This window comes from Desmodus rotundus, chromosome 10, assembly GCF_022682495.2.
Source record: "Desmodus rotundus isolate HL8 chromosome 10, HLdesRot8A.1, whole genome shotgun sequence".
NCBI classification, from domain to species: Eukaryota; Metazoa; Chordata; class Mammalia; order Chiroptera; family Phyllostomidae; genus Desmodus; species Desmodus rotundus.
The window spans coordinates 53,403,486-53,430,149 of record NC_071396.1 but is presented as its reverse complement, the minus strand read 5'-3'; the positions used below and the strand labels follow the sequence as shown (position 1 = coordinate 53,430,149).

Genomic DNA, 26,664 nt, shown 5'->3' with positions numbered 1-26,664 from the left:
TTAATGCAGGCCTGGCATTCACTTGAACTTGCCCTGAACTGTAAGGGTTTGTTTTTATACCGCTGTCAACTCAATTAACTGCATTAAAAGGGCTGGGAAAGTATTACTCTAAAAGAACCCCAGATCAATCCTTAATAACAGTGTAAACTTACTAAAACAGAGTTAAAAATGGCCCTGGCTGGTATAGCTCAGTGGACTGAGCGCAGGCCTGTGAACCCAAGGGTCACTGGTTCAATTCCCATTCAGGGCACATGCCTGGGTTGCAGGGGCCAGGTCCCCAGAAGGGGGCATGCAAGAGGCAACCACGCATTGATGTTTCATTCCCTCTTTCTCCCTCCCTTCCCCCTCTCTAAAAATAAATAAATAAAATCTTTAAAAGAAATAAAATAGAATTAAAATGGAATAAAACTTTACTTGGATACTTTTATCTAAAGAACCATTTACCGGTTTAAACACATTGTAGAAAAAAATAAAAGCAATATAATACAAAGGTTTGGAATCAAGCCTTCATTGTAAAGAAGGGAGGGAGGAAGGGAGAGAAGGAGAGAGGGAGGAAGGGAGGCAGGCTGTCCCAAAGTGGTAAGTCTTCAAAGCAGTCCCCTATTGTTGTCTCTAAATCCCCTATTAAGATGAGTTTTCTTTTCCTCAAATGTTAGAAGGAGGCCTATGGACAGTAGCTTGTCTGTGAGCAAATTGCTCTCTTTAAATGGTCTGGAAACAGAGGTTGAGAGGAAGCAGGCCTTCTGGTGAGCAAGGGTTAGTCAGCCACTCAGCCCCTCACTGCTTCTGACTTTCTTGCTTCCCCATCAAGTGACCTCTCAGCCAGTTATCACTATCTAGTATCTTAAACCTCAGGTATCACACAGTCAGGAAATGAAATTAACCTCCTCCTTCATGCCAGCTCCCTCAAATGCCTTTCTCCCAGACATGAGACAGATATTTGTCTGTCTCAACTATCACTCACCAGAAGGCCCTCAAGCTCCCATCAGATTATCTTGGTGTGAATTGAAAGTCTGCAGGATAGGGCTCCTCTAAGCTTCAGTTTCTTCAAACGCAAACCAGGGATAATAACTGTACTCACCTCAAGGGACCATGAGATAATACATGTGATAGTATGAACAGACAGAATGGCACACAGTAAATGCTCAAAAGTTGCTCAAAAGCAACTACATCATCAACAGCCTCAGTTAAAAATTGAGCAAACACACACAAAAAAAGCATTCTAGCTCTGGCGACCAGAAGAAACAGAGTTTTGCTTAGAGACATGATTAAACCTACACAAGCTTCCCAGAGTACAGGTAATTAGTTACATCCTGAGCTTCCCCAGCCTAGGAGGCAGCAGCTAATCTATTGCTGCAATGAGGCAAAGACACATCTACCGAGAAAGGGGGTGAGGGAGTTCACCATGCAGAAGATAGTACGTGACACTTACCGGGTTTGTCACCTTCTAAAATACATATGCATTCCTTCCTCTACAATTTCATTTTCTTCATGAGCACGCTATTTTTATTTCATTTATTTTATTTTACTTTATTTTATTTTACCAGGATTATTCTACCCCACAACTAATCAGAAGTTTACAGAAACAGTTACAATTTAGGGTATTTCATTCTTACTTAGAATATGTACCAAATATACAGACCCATCACAACAAGTATCAATATAATGCACACCTCTGGCCAAAATAGTTTGTAAGTCTATACTTCAGTCTTCAAGTTCATTTAAATTCAAAACTTCAGTGCCACCTAGAGAACTTACAGAATCTTGAATTTCACCAAAATAGGATTGAAATCTGAATTAAACTAACAGAATCATACTTTTAAAAGTTTCTCATAAGAGACTTACATGTTCTGAAAGATGGCAAATTTAGTCTTTCTTCCGTTCATTCATTCATTCATTCCAGACTTAAGCACCACATTCTCCAGAACGCCTTTTCAGAGTGATTTGCACCTCCACTCCCTTGCCCACCCATAACTCCTGGTAACTTCTATCAGTAGATTACTGCTGTGGTCATCCTTGTTTTGACTTGCCCCCCCCCCCCAATCCATTCCCACTTCCGATAACAGCACCTCAATCTCTTGTGGGAAACCATTCCTCCTCAAATGTCAGTCCAGGTCATTCCCCCTCTTCCTATCCATGGGACCCAGATCTGGTCAATCAGCACAGTCCATTCTCCCCTTCTTGGCCACAGTGATTGGCTCAGGGATGGGCATATGACCCAATTCCACAACTTTTATTGGAACTATTGGGGGAAAATCAGGTCTTCTCACTAGGACAGCTGGCTGTAAGGGTGATGAAAGCTTGGAGCCACCAGGAGTAGATGGCTGGTGGGACACACATGCAGAGATGGGACCTGAGGGTAAAGCCAAGAGAGAAGTAAACAGAAAGAGTCAAAGTTTACTACTGGGATTTTCAGATAGATGAGCCAAAAAAGTTCTCTCTTTTGCCTTGAGACAGTTTTCAGTATTCGAAAAGAAACCATGCTTACAAAATCATTTATTTCTTCATGTGCTCATCTTCCTTTACTAGATCACAAGCTCCTAAATGGCAGAAACTATGTTTTACTGTCTCCCCACCCCCATAATTAGCAGAAGGCCTGGCTCAGGAGTGCTCAATATGTGTGGCAGCACTGCACTTGTGGGAATTTTCCTACAACTCTCCCCTACTCAACAAACGCTTCGCATGCACTCTGCTCATCAGTTTAATTATACCTACAGTATCCACAAAAAGTACCTTATTAGGGGCTGTTTATATACACTGATGGAAAATAAGATACTTGATTCTTCCTTTTTGCCTACCAAAAAAGCAATCATTTGCTAACTCTCTCTATATACCCCAACCTCAAGAACAACAGTAATTCTTTTTAAGCCACCAGTTTCCATAGCAGTGTCACTGAAACACTATCACATGAAAAGAGCAGAATGGCAGGAAGACGAGGTAAACAGAGGGCACAGGCCCCGGGGTGCAGAGGTCCTCAACCTGAGCCCCTCCCCCCAGCATTTCAGCCACCTCACAGCCAGTATAATCCACATCATTACCACCCTCTCCTTCCTCTGCTTCCACAAGAATGTTACTTCTCTAGCCTTGAAGGCCCTCTGCTCCCTTACAAACTGAGTTCTTTCCTTCCCTTTATGATACTCATTAAGCCTATCCAAGTAGACCTCCTGGTTCTAATTTGGGTTTCCCATCCCATCCCATACTACTCAACCCTATATATCTCAGTGTCTAGATCAGTTTTTGAAATACACTGATGTTTGAAGCATATTCTCCTTCCCTACTTCAACTTTAAACTCTGATTTGGATTTTTGTTCTTAGAAAACCGTCCACCCATCCATCCACCTACCCACCCATCACCTGTCCTTTACTGAATGACAATTACAAACCAAGCATTGTTCTGCGTGCTAAGCGGATGTCTTGACACTAGGAACTAAGTCACACAATTGAAAGTTAAATTAATACTACATGTACCTTCTAACAACCTTGAGGTTTAATGGCTCTATTAAGATTCATATTTACTTGGCTTCTCTATACAACTGGAGTTGACTCTGCTGGATTGCCACTTGTTTTTATACATGAGGTCAATTTTCATTTTTCTTTTTTCTTCTCCTGAATTGTACTCCCTAAAAAAATATTGTAACATTAAAAGAACAATGAGAAGAATATTTTTTAAAAATCCACCACTCTAGCAACAGCCATTTTATTTTGTGTCTTGTCCTAGTTTTTGTACATGTATATAAATTTTCAGTTGTAATCATAGCATGCATATACTCTCATTATTATTTTGTATTGACTGAGTAAGCATTTTTCTGCATTCAATATTTACAGTCTTAATATCAATATAAATGTTTGAAGCATTGTTGTACGATAGTTTACTTATTGCTCTCTTAGTGAAAACATGAATTATTTCCGTTTTAAAAGATAATTCATTAATAATATTTTTTCTTTTCAATCATGGACTTGGAATAAATTTCTCCAGCAATGGGATTAACAAACCAAAAGCTATTTATAAAAAAAAGGTAAGGCTTTTTAATAGCCACGTGGCTTTTCTAAAGAGCTTTAACAAGTAAATGTGCCTATAATCAACACTTCTTTATCCACCCTAATGGAAGGAAGCAGGATTGAAGACAATCTGTTATTTCTGTTTACAATTGGGAGGCCAAATATTTACACATACTTTTACAGAGTATTTATCTTCTTAATTACACTTCACATGCCAACAGAAAGCATGTAGAGCAAATGAAATCAGGTATGTGAAAGTACTCTGGAATATTAGAAGACTGATCCAAATTTGAACCCTGCTGTGGAGCAGAGGGACATCGCTCATGGAATTCCAAGTAGGCCAAGAGTCCTCCACCCACAGACAGCCCGAGAGCTGCCTGTACAGGTATGCGTGCCCTCTCCTACAGTACACTGTGAATGCAACTGGAACAGTTTTCCTATTTGTGACTCCCCTCAGTCCTAAATTCTCAAAAAGAAAAAGGAAAATGTGTCAATATCTGACTCTCTTCTGTACTCTTTTTTCTACCACCCCAGCTGTACAGAATAATTGCCATTCTGCACGCTACAAAGCAAATCACTAAGACCAGAAACCAAACTGTTCAAAATGCAAGAGGGAAAGGACTGGGAGAAAATAAAAGTCTCATATTGGAACTGTCTACTAGAGATTAAACTACACTATAAACTTTTACGGGCCCTTTAAATCACCATGCTCCACCCACTTAGCCTGCCTCCACTCCCAGCGCACATAAGACCAACAAAAGCACCATGGCTGGATCTTAGCAGCACCCCGCCAGGCCTGCATTCCCTCCAGTGCAGAACCTAAACTAAGGGGCAAGACCTCATTTCAGCTGGCTCAGGGACTCAGTCTTGAAAACCATTGTGTCACAACTTCAGAATATTCCCTTCCTGGTCTCTTTTAAGTTGTGTGGTAGCATCTAAAAGAACTCTGTACTGGGTATTAGCATGGCTTCAACATTTAACATTTGCTAACATCCTTTTATTTTTTAATGGAGAGAAAAGCTGGGCACAAGCTCAGAGGTTTTAGAAAGTAAAAATATTTCGTCAGAACTTACCAGTATAGTTTTATTTCTATTTCATTTATTTTTAGGGTTCCCCTGTATAGTAAGTGATACTGGCTTATATAGTCAGAAGTATTCTTATTTTTTTAAAGGAGATTTTGTCAATAAAGTGCAATAATCAAAGACTGGTATTAAGTAAAGAGAACAACTATTATGGGAATATGACCAGAAGCAAGAAGGTTTCAATTTTCAAACAACTGAGATTCGGGCAACTGCATGAAGCCTATCTACATGTCATACTTGCCATCTTCTGTACGCCTTGATCTCCTCAACAGAACTATTATTCCCTAAGGATAAAGAGCTATGTTTTAATATGATAAGTCTTATTTCAATTGCCAGGTATCTCACATAGAAGCAGATAGAATAGTATTTCCAATTTCTGTCAGTTAAAACAAACAAACAAGAAAACCCAAAATGAAAATTAGACACAGTAAGTCCATCAAAATTATTGTAATTTCAGGTTTGCTTTACCTTGATTTCTCATTGATCTTTATGTCCATTTAAAAAATCATTACAATTTAACTTTGTTTTACCTTGACTTCTGATTGCTTTTTAATCATTAATGATTTAGAACATTTCAGCTTTCAGTTTTCCCCTCTGTTAATTATTTGATGATCTGTAAAGAATAGATATTCTAATAAAACAGGCAGAGTGACCTCTTTATAATGGATGAGTATGTGGAATCCTTTTGACATTTAAGTTATTTTGCTTCCTAATTTATCGGTTTGCAAGTCAGACATTCAGGTATTAAAAGATAAGTAATCTCTGTAGTTATGTCAAAGGTGGAACCCACACTGTTCTACTCATAGGTCACCTGGCTTGCCTGCTTGGGAATTCATGTTGCTTCTCTTTCCACTCAAGTAGAAGTAATGCTTTGCACATAAATAGCTTTATCAACTAGAGATTTTGAAAAAGAAGAAGAAGAAAAAAAAAAACAAACAAACACTGTCACCATCCAGACTTATTAGTCAAACAAGGAAAACTTTTGCAGATCTGGCTGGTAGCCCATAAACTAGCAAAAGATTGAGATTATAAAGATGCCCAATGTAAATCATCATGCCCTGCCCAACAACACAGATGAGCTAGAAACCTGGCATACAGGGTCTCAGCTTTTACTATTCATTTCCCCCTTATTATTTTATATAGTTAAGAGGCAAAAGCAACCCCACCTATACAATACATTGGGAATTTCTGTTTATTCAAGAAGACTCCAGAAGGGAGAGCTGAGGAGGGGGGTTAAAGGATGCAAAAAAGCAAAACAAACAGACACCTAACAGCACAGCTTCACATCAGTCAGGGTAAAAGTCACCATGGACTTGTCCACATGAAAGCCTAATTCAGTAGAGAACCGACTATCTGGCATAACCTGTAGTTTCTGAATACTTTTCCACTACTTGCATCTCTCCTGCTTTGCTTTAACCTTTAAAGTTTCTCATTAATTTGGTCTTGATATCAACCACTAAGTATCTCAAAGGGTAACTAAGATTTTTAATAAAGCAAGAAGTGCTGAAGGTTAGGAACATTGGCCAGAGTTCAAAAGATATATAATTTCTCAGGCAGCATAGTAAGAAGCTAGGAAAATTCCTTGGCAAGTGGAATGGGGAAACTGAGACAGTTAAATGGACAAGCATTTACAGCCAGATAATGAATCTTAATGTCTTATCTTCCCTAACCAAGGGCACTGAGGAGCAAATGGTGCCAGGAGTGTCCAACCCGTGGTCCAGGATGGCTATGAATACGGTCCAACACAAAATTGTAAATTTATTTAAAATCTTTTTTTTTTTCTCATCAGTTTTTGCTATTGTTTGTGTATTAATGTGTGGCCCAAGACAACTCTTCTTCCAGTGTGGCCCAGAGATGCCAAAAGGCTGGACATCCCTGGTACACATTCCAAACCGTGACAGCAGACCCACCTTGGTCCTCGTCCCTCTTCAGTGACATTCTTTGAAGGTGAAACTGATCAGAGAATGACCCTGACACTCATTTTGATGCATTAGCATATTAAAGGACATACCTGGAAAGGTGATCTATATTCTGTTGAGATCCTCCCGAGAACTCCCCTAAAATTCCCAACTTTAAAAAACAGATAAAAACCCTTAAGACAAAGGACTCAGTGTAGTGCACTCTCTCTTGAGCACACCCACACCCCTCTGCTTCCCTCATGCATATATCTTTGCTTTATTTCTCCTAAGCTAAGGGTTCCCAGAGACTTGCAACCAGGGGAGCAGTGGGGAGTGGCAGCTTCTCCCAGGCTAAACTCCTGAACCTCTCTCCAAAGGCCCTCCTTTTGCCTCTGCAACTTATTTCCTGAGTTCACACAGCCCAGCTGGCTCACTTCTTCTGCCTCTGTGACTTTCCAAAGTGCTAAAGCAGCTCCACCTAGGCTCATTCCTGTTGCTATGACCTTACCTGTTCTATCTTAAGCCGTCCTTTGTTTCACTGCCCCCAGCTTTAATAAACATACTCTCAAAAGCACCTGGACTCACACTGTGAAATATTTCCTTCACAAAGTCAAGAACCCACACATTCCACGCTGTGCTGGGGCAGACCCATCCCACCCCTGGTCCCTTTCCGGTGGCAATTTCCACTGGGAGATGAATCTGTCACCATTTTTGTTTAACAGACATTGAAAATGACAACAATATATTTGGAACAGAATTAACTTACAAGCAGAAAAAACATGAGAGTAAGAATAGTGAACTGAAACATTTCAAATGGGACATTAGAAGACTATCATTTAATTTTGTTTAAGAAAGGAAAGATTCCTTTCTTTCTAAAAGCTGAATATTTTCAACATAGACCAGTTCCCTATGATACTTGATAACTGAAACTATCAAGTGTTAGGAAGGCTAATCTTAGCCCTTACTAAAATTACCTGTAGAACCTCAAGCTGGTCATTAGCCATTCTTATTCCAATTGCCAAACTGGTAATCAGGAAAAGCAATAGGTCAAGTGACAGGTTAAAATTTCCTAAAACTAACAGTGCTACTCCTGGTTACGCCAAGATTTCCCTTTGTGACACTGGAGCAGTTAACCTCTCTGGAATTCTTTAACATCCAACAAATAGTGACTGAGTGTCCACTACATGGTGGGGCCCTGATCTGGACACCAAGGAGACAAAGGTGAGTTAGAGAAGGTCAAATTCAAGGAGTAACATTCTGCAAGTAAGAGACAAATCATAAACAAGTAAACAAACCAGGCTGTACAGAAGATACACAGCATGATGTAATAGAAAGTACCAGAGGCTAGGAAGAGGCAAGATAGTAATGTTATAAATAGGGCAATTACAAAACTGAGAATGTGCAATTTAGGCTGAGATATGAAGAAATAAGAGTGAGCTATATAAAAAGGCATGTGAAAACTGAAAGAACACTGCAGTAGGCATAACAGCATGTACAAAGGTCCTGAGGTGAGAAAGAACTTGGTGTGCTCGGGAATAGAAAGATGGCCAATGAGGCTGACCTTTCTGGACACACCAGAGGTTTGGGTTTTATTTTAAATGAATGGGAAGTCACTGGGGTGTCACTAAAGGGGCTACTTTTCTTGTTAAACTTAGCCTTTTTAGATGCCAAAATGTTAAACTTTTGATAGGAATTTCTCTCACATTGTATCACAGACCTTCTCTTCTTAAAATGAGCACGTGGAACTTAACTTTTTCTTGTTCACTTGGGCTCAGTATTACTGTTTGTTGCTGTCATCCATGATGAAGGCAGAGGTGTCTGAACTAAGATCATTGTGCTTTTATAATCTAATTTATTATTCCTCTGCTACCAAAATCACTCTTGCTTCATCAGATTGTCCCAAAAGCCTTATTTGCAAACAACTTCAGCTATGACCGTCAGGTCATGCATGACTCTGCCTTTTCTATGCAATCAAGTGCATGGAATTTGTAACATTTATCACTGCCTAGAGGCCATTTCCATCACTAGGCCCTTGAAACACAAAAATAGATGAAACCCTATAGTTGCCTTTATTTCAAGGTTCACAAAAATGTTACAGATGGTAGGATGTATCCAAAATTTGGCCACCATATAAGTTAGATGTGGTAGGCTGAATTCTAAAGATGGATTCCCCCAAAATTTCTGTCCAGTAGTTATCCAAAAACACTAATCTAGGTACTAATATGAGGGGTTTTGCAGATGTAATTCAAGTCCCAAGTCAGCTGACCTTAAGATACAGAGGTTATCTGGATGGACCTAATCTAATCACAGGAGTCTTTGAAAAGCAGAGTTTTCTCAGGCTCGCAGAACAAGGGAAAGTCAAAGACATGTGCAGTATAAGAAGGATTCCACATTCTGGAGATGGCTTAAAAATGGAAGGGGCCACCTGGTAAGGAATCTGGCAGCTGCCTCTGCTGTGGGAGCAGGCCCTGGCTGACGGCTAGCAAGCAATTGTGGACTCAAGTTCTACAAACACAAGAAACTGAATTCTGTGCCTCACCACAATGAGTGTGGAAGAGAACAATGAATCCTGATGAGGACACAGCCAGCCCATATTTTGATTTCAGCCTGAGCAGAAAACCCAAACAAACCATGCTGACTTTCTGAGCCTCAGAACTAGACCTAATAAATGAGGTTGCTTCAAGCCACTCAAGTTTGTGGTGATTTGTTACACCGCAATAGAAAATTAATAATAGAAAATTCACTGGTGAAGTGGGTATCCAGTTTGCCAAATTAATGACAAAGTGAATGAATAAATGAGCCGTTACTATGTAATTCTTATAAATGTTCAAATAATAGGATAGCATAATGAAAAGAGCAAAAAGTTAGGAGTCAGCAGCCATGGGTTCTAGTCTTGACTCTGCAAGTAAGCACTTGTGGGGTCCCGCAGGGAATTCATTTTCCTTCTCTGGGCCTTTCTTCTTCTATAAATGAAGACACTGTTCACGATGATCGTTAAGGTCTCTTCCGGCTCTGACAGTCTGAGAGTAGTCATTTATTACAGTAGAATGTAAAGTAAAAACAAATGTATAGTTTTCTCTATATGTTTACTTTTCAAATAAGATTCATTTTCCCGAGTATTAGCACACCTATAGCTCAAGGTCACAATACTTAAGGAAGGTTGCAGAACCACAATCTGCTAATACTGCTTATTTTAAAATATATTCAGTATGTAATTGCTGCATTTATTTTTAGTCCTGGTTATAACAGTACCTCAGAGGCTTTTCAATCTTGCAGTTAACTAAATACCAAGGCATTTCACAGAGCTTTGCATGAAAGCTGAGTCAACACAATCCTAAAACTTACTTAAAACATAATCTAGGTACCATATCGGGGGCAGGGGGAGAGGGGAGAACATATATCTAAACACATAACTTAAAGCCTGAAAAAAAAAATGACCATATATACTTGAGGGCCTGGGTCCAAATTTTAATATCTAGCCTTTGAATTTTTCACTACTGATTTTTATTTTCAAACAGAAAGAAGGGCTATTACACACATTCCCCTCTGTTACTTTAAACACGCTCATGTTATATTAAAATTGCAAGTCATTCTTAACTGAAATATTATGAAATAAAAATCTCTTTAGAAAAGCTATGTGGAGTTTATTCTGTAGTTTAAGTGCCTTTCCAGACTGAAAATCTGGACATGTGCCAATGATGATGTGTAAAACTGGGAGGGGCTGGGGGTAGAGAGGGAGAGGAGGGGAGAGGAAGGGGGGGGAGACAGAGAGAGAGAAATTTGCAATGTTTTGATAGGTAAAAGTTTCCTTAGCAGTTCAATTGCTAAATTCCCTGTACTTCAATCTGCACTCTGAGTTGTCACATAAGAGTGCTGGAGCACTTTCTACAAAAAGCACTTTCTACAATAAGATACTTCCCAACACAGGGCAGCAGGGAGTCAGAACAGTAAGGAACAAAAATCAAGATCAAACCAGAAAAGCAACTCTTCTTAGTGAGGAGGATCTAGAAATCTGTGCAAAACCCAGGGCTTATCATACATCGTACGCATGTATGGGAACTTATTACTATAGGATCACCGGTACAAAGACAAAGCCACCAAGTCAATATCCATAATAGGACAGCCAATGTTTTATAGCCAAATGGCGGGGAGGGGGGGACAAATCAGGACTTTATCTAGAAAACTGAAATAAAAATAATCAAAATAAAGTTCCTTTAACTAAGATTTAAGTTCTTATTTCACCTATGCACAAAATCTTAACTGACTATACGTGTTGATGGGAAATAACTTTTTCCTACAAGATTTAATGATAATGCTGTAAGATAGTCTTCAAGTCAGACTTTAACAGCACAATGAAAAAGATGGTCATTTCTGCATTTGAGGGCCTTACCAATTTTCCAAAGGCCCGTTCTTAACCCCTTAATTCAAATCATTTTCCTTTCACATGTCTATCAGATTGTCACCCTCACATGTTTTCTCTTCATCAGTTGGTAACTGGTCTAGTACCCCCAGGTCCTCCTTTGCCCACGACCATGCACATAATTCAAGATCTCCAATACCATTTCCATGGACTTCATAAAATCCCTCGGCTTTTTTTTTTTTTTTTTTTTACAATTTTTCTTTGTTTTGCTTTTGAATGTTTACCTGCCATTCAGAGAAAGACCAGGACACAGACAAGATGTCCTAAACTAAATAAAAGTATTGAGCAGGGAGAAGAACTGGTTAAGGGAGGGCTAGTTTTATTAGTGGTCTGTCATCAGTTCATGTTTTCGATTAATCGTAACTTCTGCTTCCCTAGGTAAGCTCATAACTTCGGGGACTGGGATAATGAGAACACAGATAAACATGGACCCCTCTCCCCATAATTATGCTTAAAACTATGCATGGCTTCATTATACAGTGTGGGTTTCAGCATTCTCAATGGATCCTTTGTTGTCTTCAAAAGTCCTAAATAAAAGAAGCCTCCAGAGACTGTTCTAAAGAAATAGCTGGGCTAGCTGGACTGCGCTCATCACCGCAGCCAGGAGTCCGGCATCCCAAGCGAGCAGGGCCAAGCGGTTACGTGACTCACCGGGAGTGTGCTACATGTTGCACAGGGATAGCACCAGGTGGTCCAGGCCAAAGGGACAGACTACAAGGAGAGATAAACATCCGCAACTGGTCAAGTCTACTTCCATTTCCCCTATTAGAGGCCTGGAGGGTCTTTTAGTGTTAATAACCTAAACAAGGGTCCTGATATAAAACACTACAAGATGTCTTCTTCAGTCATTCCCTGGAGAGCTTTCCTAACAGTGTCAAACAAGGACACACTATCCTACCATACTTGATACCAGAGATTTGTAACCTGGGTGGATTCAAAGGAACTATAAACCTCCATAAATGTTATGCCAAAATTTCTTTTCCAGGTACAATCATATTTTGTTAGATAGTATAACAGTCACTGAAATTTTAAAAGAGTTTCTGATCTCCCTTCTCCAAAAAAGCCTCCTGTCTACATAATTTTTCTCCAACACACTTTTCCTGGAAGTGGAATGCATCATATAATCCTTGTTTATATTTAATAAAATATCTCCTTTCTTCCCAGAAGTGATTATTAAATTGATAGTGTGCCTTTGAAATGATGACATTTAAGCAATACAAGAATTAACCCTATGTCAAATTTAACAGAAAATACTTCATGTGCATAAACAGACAAAAAAAAAAACCCTAAGACAGACACTTCAATGTCCCCATAAAGACACAAAATGGGTGTATCAAAACACCTGAAACACATCTGAGTTCATGTTCTATCATCCCTGGCCACTAGTCAAGTCTGACCCACCTTCTCAACATGTCCTGAGTAGACTATGTGCCAGATGCTGTGCCATTGGAAAAAGCTGCTGATCTAGGCAGGAGGACCTGGCAAGTTCCCAAGAGAGAAGTGTAGAGATCCCAGTGGAAAACAGGTAGTCTGGACTAACTGGAAGCTGAGTGTTTTAGGATAGACAGAAAACAGAGAGCTGGAGAGAAAGGACCAACTGAATGACTCCAGAGGGTTGGAGTTGAGTGGAAAGGGTAATCCATCAACTTGTTAGAAAACATACTGGCAACCCAGAGGAGAGGTGACCTCGGGAATTTCCAATTATAAGAACAGAGGGACTCTATCAGAAGCCAAGGGGGTAGATCCAGTCTCAGCCAAGACCATGACCATAGGAGGAGAGAAAAAAGCCACAGCCTGATCTGGGCTCCAAATTGGATGAATATTGTAGTAAGTCTTGAGAAACATTCTATTACAGGGCCTAAAAGTCTTCTATTTCATAGGAAGAATGGAATTAATGTTTCCTGACTACCGTCTAGTGGTCTTTAACAATATTTCCCAACGTCTCTATGCCCTTCCCCAGAGATTAGAACATGCAGGACTAGAACACATAATGTTTTCCAAATCTCTTATAAAGAAAAAGAAAAGAAGAGTTATGATCAGATAGCAGTAGAGACTCAGGTCTGAAGAAAACAATTCTAGCAATGGTAACCATCCACAAATGGACCTGCCAACCAAGATTCTGTAGAAAGTCATAGCTTGTGGCCCCATCCCAGGCAGACAGTTGAAGCCCACCTTCAGGCAGAAATAAGATCTAGTCACTGTATCTTCTAGGGGAAAAGGGACAGCATAATTCTTAGCCAGTCTCTTGCCAACTGATACTCCACATTCCACCTCACTAAAAAAAAAAAAAAAGGAATAAAAAAAAGAACATAGTCCATGTAAGACAGGCTGCCTTGATTGTGGCAATCCTGAAACACTGACCTAGCATGACACAGACAGTGTCTTCCAGTTTCAGGACTTCAAGAGCCCTACCACTTAGAGAGGAAGGAGGTGGTGAAACAAGCAGGTGCTAGAAATGGGCTGTTGAAAGCTCCAAACCTATGAGGAATGGGGCTCTGAAGCTATGGACTACCATATATACATATACACTCAGTGCAGAGAGACTTTTTGCATGGAGGTTGTTCACTTTAAAACAACTAACCACTTCAGTACACAAGATTGGGAAAAGGTACAAGCAAATGAAAGAGAAAACTATTTATGGTACAAGGGCAAGTGCCTAATCTGTTTGCTCATTAACTCTCTCAACACCCATACAGTACCTGGTACATAGTTTACACGCAATAAACATTCACTGAATTGAATTCCAGAGGACCAAAATTTTGAAGAGAAGCTTACATCCTCTCATATGTCAATGAAGGAGAGCGGCAGTGGGGCTCCAGTGAGGGAAATCTGGAATGGTGCAGGATGCTCAACTTGCCAAACTAGACCAAAGCACAACTTAAATGCACTGGTTGGGGGGAGGTGTTAAAAGCTATATCCTCTCTGTGCCATTGTGCCTGCTTCCATCTTAATAAAAGCCAACAAGCAAGTACAGGAATAGCCAGTTGTCTGTGGAAATGGAAATGACTGAGCTCCCTCAAAGCAAAGAGCTGTTTCTGTCTTTGAATAACAGAATGTAAAATAATATATATAAAATAACTCCTCGAATTTCTTAAGTACTTTTACTCTCCCCATTTCATAGCTGGGCAAACTAAGGCTCAGAGAAGGTGAGTAAATTGCTGAAGGCTTCACAGCAGGTTTCAAACTCAGGATGGCTGCCTCCCAAGCCCATACATTTTAACCCTTTCACTACTACCAGCAGAGTGAACTAAGACAACAGGAGTCCGTGTACAGAGTAAAACCAAGTTGTGGAAATGACTACTGCCATCTTCTCTGCCGGGCCTCCTCATGGCGGGGTGGGGGTGAGGCTGTGTGCTCATATGTGCGTACACATGTACCATTTCTTAGGGTATATATTTTGTAAATTCTAAAGAGCAGGCCAAAGTAAAGGAATCACCTCAGGAAATGGAAGGCTGAGATCACCCTCACCTACCAAGTTGTAGCTCCTTCAGCATGGTCACAAGGATTCCGGTGGTCAAAGTTCCTTTCACAATATGGCAACCTGACTACCAGGAACTAGAGCTCTGAGCACAATTATGCACTTTTCATAAATTCAAGGAAAACCAGCAGAGAGCAAGAAATTTTAAAAATACACACACACACAAAAGTACATGTATATATGTTAGGGTTGGCGGGGATATCCCCCTGGCAACCTAAGCCCGCCCCTTATCCTATCAAAGATGTCAGAATATCAGGATGGGTGGGGATATCCGACTGACAGCAGGAGCTCGAGGGGAACCACCAATGATGGATCGCAGCTTTGTTCCAGGAGACCAACCCCTAGCCCTCGAGGGGAGCCAATCAGAATTTTGGTGTATAAAGCTCCACCAGGTTCCAGGCAGGATACGACTTCTCCGGCCCCCACTGAGGACCAGAGAATTTCATCCTCCAGGAGCGCAAACCCCAAATAAAGCTCTGTACTCCCTATTTTTGTGGCTGATCGGCTTTTATTCCTCGGGGGAGCCTAAGAAAACCTTTCAATATACTATTATTACATATGTACATACTCATATATACATCTTAAATTTATTGTTGATGTTACAGAGAGTATACAATAACTAAAAGATTACAAACTTCTCAACCAATACTAGATCCCTAGTCTCTAATAAGCCTTCTAACCTGAGACTTTCTCGGGTGCAGCACACTGGTTTCTGCCATTACAATCACTAAGAAGTGGAGAAGTCTTGGGCAGCATGGAACTAAATATAGTAAGTTCAAAGCCTGTGGTTAAAAAGAGAAACACACCCCAGGGTATCTGTTTGTTTGGTTTTTTTATTCATTCGTTCACTCACTCAAACAATATTTTCTGAATATGAATTCCCAATCACCAGGCTCAGTGGTCTTGGCCTGGGACTGTTCTAGGTGTTGTAGATATAGTGAAAACCCAAAGTCAAGATCCTTGCCTTCATGGATTTCTGTTTAGAGTGCCCCAGTAATTACCCCAAGGCAGTCAACAAATGAATTCAACTGTAGATTATATAACAGAACCCAGCTCAAATCATTGCCTCAAAGTTAATTCAATGAGCAATGAGTACTTATGTAACAGGGTGCAGCCAAGAGGGGGGGCCCAAATAGGGATTTATAATGGGGTCCAGAACTCAAGGTGTCCAGGAAATGTTAAAAAGATACATATAGGATGTCCTCACCCCCCACCCCCTACAAGCCTGAGCTGGAGGGACACGTGGAGCAGGGCCATTAGGGCTGTTTTGTATAGCAACAGCTGTGCAGATAACCTCTGGAGTGGTCATTTAACATATCTATAACCTTTAACTGGTTTCATAGATATGTTAAATAGCTGGGGCCATGCTTTGAGCCAGGGGGATGGAAGTGACTTCCACCCAAGATATAACTGGGAGGCAACTCCCCCTGGTTATAGCACCTGCATGAGAGCTTGGAGAAGACTGGCTCCATGCCATGGGGCCACACCTGCCCTCAGTCCAGTAAAGCTGGAAGAATACAGAAATGCTGGCAGGTGTAACTGATTGCAGGAGTCAGAAATGGGGCTGCAGAAGAAGACTGGTGCGGGGATTTAAAACGCCGGAGCGGCAGCCATACCCAGGGAAGAACCATGCAGCTTTGGCAGAGTGGGGACCCCATGGCTTTGACAAGAGTCACGACCACATGGCTTTGGGGTGCTCCCTTTTACCACGGGGCTTAGGAAGCAGGAGAGACTTTGCCTGGAAGAAAAGGGGAGAAAGGACTCTTGCTGGTGGGCCATGAGAAGGTGCCACATGGTTTTGGATTAACTAGAGATCATGGTGGTGACACAGCGGATGGTGCTGGGAGCCTGAATCACGGACTTCTACTTGTTTTTCTGAGATACAGAACCCGGACTGGGCAGAGGGAGAAGGAAGGACTGTGTGCGTCTGTGTGTATTCTAAAGGACTTTAGTATTTCAATGAAGACATTAAGTCACTACTCTAAGTCTGTATAGCTTTTAAATAAATAATTCCTTTCCTTTTCACCAGTCTCTGGCATTAAGAGACATCTCTCCCTGGCGGCGGGCAAGGCGAACCTAGTAGGTGGGAGGGGACCCCCAGAGAGAAAGGGGGGATCCTTTCAGTAATAGTAGTATATCGTTCACCCCCTCCCCAGTCTGTTCTGTAACACTTATTATGTCTCACAGAACTCTACTAAGCACTTTAGGTAGATAATATGAAAGGCAAAAAGGATAGGATTAATCCCTGTCCTCAGTAAATTACCTTCCTGGGATGACAACACACAAAGGTATGAACTAGATGGATGCGCTGCCAAAGCAAAGAATCTTTATCCTTTCAGATGCCTGGCAGCATAGCCAACAACTACTAGGAGAAAGATGGCATTGATTTCAGCAAAGTAGTTCCGAGAGAGAGAGTTAAAAAGTACTCCAATACATGTCATCACTAGGCATTCCCTCCCCCCTCCAATAAAAAATCCATGTCAATTTACCCCAAGCAGCTTGATGATTTCCTTAGTCTGACTGAAGTAAAGCTCTTTTTAGATTAATGGGGTAAACAAAACTAATTAGCAATGATTAATTATAAGAGGGTATATTTCTAACCTGTTTAAGGAATCTTAGCTCAGTTTCTGGTTCCCTTTACTCCCTTCTCTTTTTTGCTTTTAAAAACGAAGAGGTAAAGATGGAGGGAATCTCGTTTTTCTGGGCCCTGGGTCAAGACCACACAGCGCACAGGAGCAATGGCAGTTGGCTGGGGTCCGGCCAGGGCCGTGCTCCTTCCGCTTGGCCTTTGGCTGTAACCAGTAGACCACATGTCTGCACTGTTTTCTGGATGACCAAAAAGGAAGATTTTTAAAACCATACTAGAAAATGGCTTTGCTTTTAGGATGTGTTTACTTGTGCTGGTGTTTTTTTCCAGGATCATGGGCAGGGTTTTTGGGAACACACCTAAAAAGAATGAGGTCACATTGGCACCATGAGCCACAGTTGAGCCCAATTTAGCAAACCCAAGGATAATTTTTCAAAAATGCTTATCTTGTTCCACACCTCAGCACAAAGAATACAACCTAATTCATAGATTTCCTAATATTCAAAATGCCTCCAGCTCCTTCTGTCAATATATTTTTTAAGTGATATCCTTGATTTGACCACTAATAAATATGACCATTTTCTGGCTTTTAGAGTGGAAGAGAAAGTTACAGCCAGTTCAATCATTCAATCAGAAGAACAAAGTCACTCCCAAAAAGATCTTTTTTTATCAACTGTTTTTCCCACAGAGGCAGGGAAAAAACTGAAGCTAATCCAACCATAATCTCCACTCCCATGAATCACTGTCATAGCATCTGCGAGAGGCCAACAATAATCGGTGCCGTTTCTAGAGGTGGGAGGTCACGCTACAGAATGTCTAATAAGACCATATTATAGCCCTCAGATGTCTTTGAAGCAACAGCTATAATATAGATAATAAACAGTAAATTGTGCAAGGAAGAATATATGATGTGAGTAGACAGAGTGGAAGGCAAAATGTGCAAAACAAATTGATGTTTTATAAGACAATTTACGACATGAGATTAAATATATATCGGAGAGCCTTTGGGAGAAGACAGAGAGAAACATAGGTGGTTTGACTGTGGACAGATATGAATGATTACCTAGATGGAGGGAGCATACTAACAACAGTCCCCAAATACACCCAAACACAGGAACAGAGACAGGATGCTCTCCTAATGCGGAATCTGAACTACCTGGGCTTCTGCTGATTGTAATGTTCTTTAATAAGCCAAACCTCTAAACTGTCCCAGGTTAAATGAAACTAAGAAGTTGTGACAACAAAATACAATGTGGGATCCTGGATGAAACTCTGGAACAGAAGAAATACATCGGTGAGACAAATGACACAATTTGAGATCTGTAAAATAGATAATAATACTGTATCAGTGTTAATATGGTGGTTTCATAATTACACCACCGCAGTTATGTAAGATGTTGACATCAGGGGTACCTGGATAAAGGATATTCTGGAATTCTTATACTTTTGCAACATTTTTGTAAGTCCGAAATGATTTCAAAATGAAAAGTTAAAAAAGTAGCACACATATACACACAATAGAGCCTGTGATAAATTCTTACCTTGCAAAAATATCATCTTCCAGACAGAGGAAACAAAGCAGGGAACTCTTAATTTTGCCTTAATTCTGACTCAAACTGGCAACAGAAACCTTCAGGGTTTCAGCCTAGCTCATGCCAACTTCTTCAGAGGTTCAGAAGTAGTTAAGCTAGGCCATGCAAACAGGAGAAGGAACTTCCAGAAAACCTGAAATTGCATGCAGACTTAACAATATAGGTAGGGACAGAACAAAACTGCCCTCTGGAATAAGTAGAGAGTGTGACAGGCATCTTCTACCTTTGCTCTGAGATACAACCATGGGTAGAAGGGCTGAAATGGCACATCAGCCAGGTGGAGGGGCATAACTATCTTAGGGTTCTTGGGCTTGGAACCCTTACAGCTGCTAGAAACTGCAGCTCCTGTAGCTGAGAAGTATGGGGGCATTTTTTACTTAGGAGTTAGAAGGACATTGGTAGCAGCTGGGGAAGTCCAACAGGTTGCAAACTATTATGAGAACAGAGAGGTACAGAGGATCCTTGGGTTCCCCTTCGGACCACTGAGCCCAATGAACCAAGAGAGCAGCAGCTCGGCTGGGGGAGGAGTGCCCCTGGTTAGTCACCACTCCAAACCTGATAGCAGGGACAGTGGCTAGAATATCACTGTATTTAAAAAAAGGAGAAATATAAATGGCTCAGAAATATAAGGATTTTCAATCTAATTAGTAATTTGACAAATGCAAATGAAAACAAAATACAATTTTCCACCATTGATTCTCATACATGCCAAGACTCATAATATGCAGTGTTAGCAAAAGTGTGGAGAAAATAGGCTTCCTCATAACTGACTGGAGGAAGTATAAATTGGTATATTTTTGTGGAGAGAGTAATTTGTTGATATCTATTAAAATATTAAATGCACATACCATTCAACATGCAGTTCCATTTGGTATGCATCCTAGACACTAAAATAAATAGACAATAAAGTGCTTACAAGGATTTTCATTACATCGTTGTTTGTAATCATGTAATGAAAAGCTGAAAACCACCTAAATGTCAAAGACTAAAGGTTTAATAACCTATAGTAAAACTACACCGTGTCAAAAATTCTACAAAACATTTTATTTCTAGATGTACATGAGTAGAAATAAGTACACAGAGAAACACAAGCAAGGTGATATGGAGGTATAATCCAATTTCCCAGCAGCTTGGGGCCAAGGAGTGGGAGGTGGAGAAACAGAAAGCAAACTGGAGGCCTTACTTTCAGACTCATCATCAGTTCACACCAAGTGACATTACAAAGACAGCTTCCACAAAATGGGAAGAACTGATCTTCCAAATCATCATTCCACTGATAAAGAAGCAAGGCCTGCATCATTACCCAATAGCGTAACAACTTCACTCCACACCTCCTTAACCAAACATACTCATTCGATCACTTACTTTACCATACAGCTGGGATTATAAACCACCAGGCCAGGGCTGTCATAGTGAAGGGGACTGAAGATTACTTCCTGCTCCTCCACCCATTGCCTAAAGGTTCAGCCTCACAGCTAAATGAAGTCACATTTTCCATCCTAGAGAAAGCAGTCCCTGCTGTGCACTCTGGTGAGTTCGGGCAAGGCAGCTTTAAATAAACTCTGTGCTGAAATAAGTGGAGCAATATAGAAATGGAGGTAGAGAGAGAATCCAGGGATGCCCTTCTCCAAAAAAACAGCAGTAAGAACTAACTTTTAATAAGCACTTCACCATATATATTGTGCTAAGCATGATACATATATGTTGATCCCCACACAACAATCTTATAGGAAGGTATTATTATTATTATCGTACCCATTTTGCAGGCAAAGAAACATGCTCACAGAGACTAGGTCATTTTTCAGTGTTAGGGAGCCAGTAGTGGTGAGTAGGGAATTACACTCAGGCTGCCTCGGCCCACATTGTTAACCACCATGACGTTCTGCCTCTGATCCTGGGAACTGAACAGTAATCATTCTTACTTGTTTTCTTTACATACTCTAACAGCTCAGGCTTTCACACATCAGGTGCAGGACATAAGATGCAATGCAACTGCCCATTTATTCTCAGAGCTCTTAGAGATCTTGGGTCTAGAGTTGGGGCACAGTGGAGAAAGGCAAGGGAAGGGCACATTTGTTCAGTCTCAAAGTCCACAGGGACTAAAAAAGAAGATTTCGTTAAATGGAGGTGAGCAGAAGGAAGCCATACTGTCTTGTCCTCCTACCAGAAGTGGTTTTTCCTTAGTTTCCCCTTCCTTTTCCCTTCTTCCACTGCAGTAACTACAACAGGGTAGCTCCATTTAAAAGTGAGGGTACGTACCATTTAACTATGGCTTCCCAATAATCCAGCAGTGTGTCGGTGGTAGTAAAATAGCACAGCTAGAAGCTAGGAGACCCCGATTAGCTACTCAAGATAAGCAACCGACTGGCCTTTTTAGGCAGTGTTTCCTGTCCTGTAAATGAGAGTGTGATACTAGCCGAGGTATGCACTTCTTTCTGCTGCACAGCTAGGAGGTGGAGCCGTATGAAACCCTCAGTATCTGGCTACTTTTGACTTACAAAGCTGGCAATTTCATAGTTTCAAACTAGTACATGGATTTACATGTAATCTTTGATGCCATATATACCATCTGTTTCTTCCTAATTTAATTCACATAATTCTGGCATCTGCCAATCCTCTAACCTTCTGGCTGTCAGAAGAAATTCATATATTGGCTCAAAGTGAAGAAATAGTTAATTTCCCTAACAAATCCTTGGGGATGTGAAGGAGGACTAAAACCTCTAAAAGATGAAGTAACAGAAGCATTTCCAGACAGACACCACTAAACACAGCCAAAGGCCTATATGGGAACATAGTTTAAAGAGGCTGGCCCTAGCTCTGAGGTTCTAGGTTACCTATTAGTCTCACTGACTTGCTGAGTCATCTTTCCATAGTGGAGAGAGAATACTTCAGGTTGAGTGTGTATGAGTTGGCAATGATGGGGAACTAGTAGTGATTTTAATCTGCTTGCTTTTAGCAAATGTGCTTACTATCAATGTGTGAAGAGAAAAAGAAATCAAAATTTAGTTATTAGGAACTGACAAAAGAAAATTTGCTATCTCTGAAATTTCTCTTCGCTATAACATTTACGCACCTGGAACAAAGGCTGCCATGTCCAATTTAATACGGAAAGTCATGTATTCCCAAGACTTCAACAATGGCCACAGAAGGTTAAAACGAAAGCTTATGTGGCTGTAATGGTGATTCTATAGCTTACCAACCCAGACTTAAGAGAAAAAGAAGAAAATCCAGCAGAATCATTTCACAGCTTTATCTGACTAGGTAGCTTAGTAGCTTGTTGAGGTTTTTGTATAGTTATAGACTCACATCTATATGCCTTTTATTTTATTTTCTTTCTCTAATGCACTGGCTAGGATTCCAGTACTATGATGGATAAAATTTGGATATCAGAGTAGGGAAAAACTGTGTGATTTTTGCCCACCCAGTGTGTCACCCCCTTCCTCATGTAGCAATGCTGTGGTTTTCCCTCAGGGGAAATCAACCTTTTCCCACCATTGATGAAGTACCAATGCAGTGAACAAGTGAGTCAGGTATGGTTAATTCCTCTATCCATCCTCTAGTCCAAGTATTTAGTTCAATTCAAATATGAGATGACTCTGGAATTATATAAACTCTCTTTGCACTTGACTTACAAATCAGAGATCAACAAACAATGGCCCGTGACTAAAATCTGGCTTTCTACCTGGTTTTGTAAACTAAGCTTTATTAAAACATCGCCATGCCCATTCATTTACATATTATCCATGGCTGCTTTTGAGCTACAACAGCAAAGTTGAGTAGCTGCAAAACCTAAAATATTTACTATCTGGCCCCTTACAGAAAGAGTTTCCCTGTTCTTGATAATAAAATACAAGCCTGAAACAGTGAGGAAGCATACCACCACGACATGGAAAGAAACCGCTGGAAATGAAGTCAACGGAAAAGAAGAAACCAACACCAAAAATGATATTCAGATGGGCCAGATTTGGTAGGCTCCAATATTTTCCAGTTATGTAAGTCCATCAATCCAGGTTTTTCCTACACAAGTTTGACCTGGGTTTCCATCATTTGAATTCAAATTCACTACACAGATACAATCCATAATGCTCATTGTAGGTAACACAGCTCTAATTTCTTCCTACATCATCTCTCCATCAATAACATAAAGACATTTTGACATTTCTTCAGACTACAATGTCATTGTAAAATCAACTGATTTGGGGTTCATTAAGGGTTTTTTTTTAACCAATAACCATCCTGAGGTGTTCTTGAACAATGAAAGAACAAAAAGGATAGAAATCAAAATTACTCCCCCAATCCAACACTGTGAATAATCAATCACAGATCAATTGGGGTAGAAATATAAAAACAAGGGTAGGTGCCACCATTAACGTCTCCCTAAACTGAGGGGAACTCTCTTAGACCAACTAGAGAAAAAGATGTCTGTTCCCTTGCCAACGCCAAAACTCCCAAGAGAACAGATTTAGCTAATTAGGGAGACGGTGATTAAAACTGGAGCTGCTAATTGTCTACTGGGTGTATATCACCAGTTATGTTCCCTACAGGCCCCGGCAATGAGATAAAAAATTAAGCCTAATATTCCCACCAATTACACAGTCATCACTTGTCTGTATTTATCTCTCTCTTTGGGGAACTGGAAATCACACAGAGGTGTAGTTTTAAATGCAAGCTATATGCTCCTGTGAGAAAATAATGTTATATTATGTTTAGAAACAGAACTATTTTGTGTTTAAACTTGTTTTAATGTGTACGTTCTGGAGCGAGGAAATGCTTCTTTCAACTACACAGCTTTCCATCTGCTGAAGCCAGATGTTAATCTACAGGAAAACTGAAGTGATTAGTAAGCAGACCAATTCCATACTGACAGAGAACAAATTTCGAGTGGTGGGGAGAGGGAGGACAGACAGGCCCAAAACGGAGTTCGTAAAGCAGCTTTAAAATCTCAGCTTTTTGTAGACAAAAAACAAAACAAGAAAAATACCAAAAGTACTGAGTTCTTTATCCACAGTAAGAATAGTATGCCCTGACAGGGTATACTATTTCTTCCTGGGTATTTCTCCCCCTACACATTGAAAAATAATTCAAAGGAGTCAGAGAAAGTATTGTAAAAATTAACTAAGGTTTCTTAGAAGGAAATTTAACATGTTATCTCTATTAAAGATGAGTATCAATTATGGTTAGGGCTAGACATGGGTTCAAATTCTAGCTTTGCCACTGTGGTGAAGGCTATTAACCACCCCACCACTGTATTCTTTCTCTTCTTCTTCCTTGAAGTGTGAAGATGCCCTGGGGACTGGCTAGGCCCATGGCTGCTTATGCATAGCTTCGATTTCCCATCCTCCTCTGCAGATGGATGTGGCCGTATCATTATGCATGATCCAGTGAAAGTGGTGTGTGCACCTTCTGGGTCCTGGGCATTTTCATCTCCGTTATCTGGTTGGAAAATGGCAATGACCAGGACAACCTGGGAAGCTGCGGTTGAGGATGACAGATGACCCTGGCAAGCATGGACTGCTCACTTCTGGGAACTGAGGATGAAATAAACTTCCATCTTATTTAAGCCACTGCACTTCAAAGTCTCTTTGTTATGGCAACTTAGCCTGTACCCTACTAATATAGCTACTTATATCTGTACAACTTGGGGCAAGTGACTTAACCTCAGTTTCCTCACCCGTGAAATGGTAAGGAACTAAGAGAAATAAATGGTTTAAGAGATGTGTCAAATCAAAGAGAGGTGCCTTACACCCCCAAAAAGTGCTCATCTAATGATAGATGATAATGTCAAAGATGAAGGACTACTCAGGAAACTGCTTCAAAAGGCCTCTGAAATCAAGCAGCTATTGTGCCCACAAAGCCCTAAATGTAGAAATGTGTACCTGCTTTTGAGAAAGTTTCTATCAGTAACAACATATTGAGGGAAACAAGAAATATCTTATATTTTAGCCCAGGAGAAGAATTCAGATGAAATATTTAACTAGAGTTTAGAAAACTGTGTCAAAATCTTTAAATAATTCTTTAAATTGTGCTCTCTATCATTAGATGTTAGGCAAACACTTGTTATTTGTTTATGCTTAGTTGATTGAACTGAGTTCCATTATTTGTATAAAAAACAGCTGAGTAGAAAGGTGCATTAATCCATACAGATCACCAAACCAGGGTAGGCTAAGAGAAAAACCACACAAATGAACTGGAATCATCTCTACTGGACACCCAGCTTGACACAGAGAGCTCTACAGTCGGTGAAGGCCTTGGTCTGATGTCCCTTGCACACATCTCCCCCTCTGGGTAGTGCTTTCACAAGTAATAATTATTGGCCCTCTGACAGTGTGAATTCTCTTTATCTTTTACTTGTGGGACACAGTCAAACTGCCCTCTTAGGATTTCTGCAACCTTGCGGATTTGCTGAACTCTGGAGGTGATATCTTTGGCATCAAGATAAGATGACTACTGGACTGGAGGGACTTCCCCAGAGCTCTTGCACGGTTTTACAAGTCACAAGATGCAGGAAAACCACAAGATTACATCACCCACCAGAGGCCAGCATCTCTGAAATGGGAGTATGGATCACATTACCAGACTAAACCCCCTCCATCAGCCCTAATAATCTCACTGTGTATAACGGGATGTGGGCTGCTATGGCAAAGAGAGGCTGAATCAGAAGGGGGTGAGAAAATATACTGCATAATCTGTATACACTTTTATCCCAATAAAATGGGACTGAAATAACGCGTTGCATCCTATTTCATGGAGGCATGAATAAATATTCAGTAAGCACAGCTAGACTCTGGCTCCTCTAAGAGACTGAGGGGTGCTACAATTGCCTCAGCCAAGGGGGAGTTCTAGTACAGTGTCATGCAGAACCCACATCTTAGAAGGAGAGGCAGAAGCACAGGGACAGCACCCACACAGAAGCAAAATCAACATCTACAAACATCAGCCCAGGAATTAAAAAAAAAAAACCAAAACTCCCTCCAGTACATTGGTCTTCAGACCCCCAAGGCTTTGGAGCACCAGCAACAATCAATGCATAGGGAAGCAACGCACAACTCAGGACCTTTATTCCTGCTCTACTTCCCTGAATTGTACTTACAGGTTCCCGGCCATCCATGGCTTCCATCCAGAGCCTCCGGTCCTCTTCTGACAGCGCCTGCATGGTGATAACCCCTGGCCTGCAGAGAAAGAAAGACACGGATATGAACCTGGGTAGAGAGATCCCAATGATGGCGAACCTTAAAGAAGCACCCATGGCATAGGAGAGGTCCCTCTGGCTAACAGCACAAAGAGAGCCACCCCCCCTTGGCTTTTCTGAGCCATGATCTTCCAGTCTCAGAAAGCAAAGGCATGGTCCCAAGTCCCTCCCAATAAGCCCACATGCCCCAGGGAGGTAGGAAGAAATATAGAAGATACGACTCTACTTACAGATAAGGAAAATAGATAATTAAAGTGATGCCTTTAGACCTTGTTTATTCCTTGAGATCTTGTTCATTCCTGTTCTCCAAAATGCTTAACAGAGTGCTTTACTCATAGTACAAGTGCAATAAATAAGTATATGGACTTGAGATAAAAGAAGGCAAAACATCCAAGCTGGACTGATTTCAGTCTAATAGC

General features: G+C 40.7%; 1 protein-coding gene across 9 annotated transcripts in view; it reads right to left on the bottom strand.

Moving 5' to 3' along the window:
* ARHGAP26 (Rho GTPase activating protein 26) overlaps window positions 1-26,664 on the bottom strand; it is a 451,541-nt gene that overhangs the window by 229,981 nt on the left and 194,896 nt on the right. For all 9 annotated transcript variants that reach the window (XM_045183872.2, XM_045183873.2, XM_045183874.2 and 6 more), the window contains one exon: window positions 26,147-26,225. In XM_045183872.2, coding sequence (XP_045039807.2) covers window positions 26,147-26,225 — 79 coding nt within the window. The remainder of the gene's footprint in view (window positions 1-26,146; window positions 26,226-26,664) is intronic.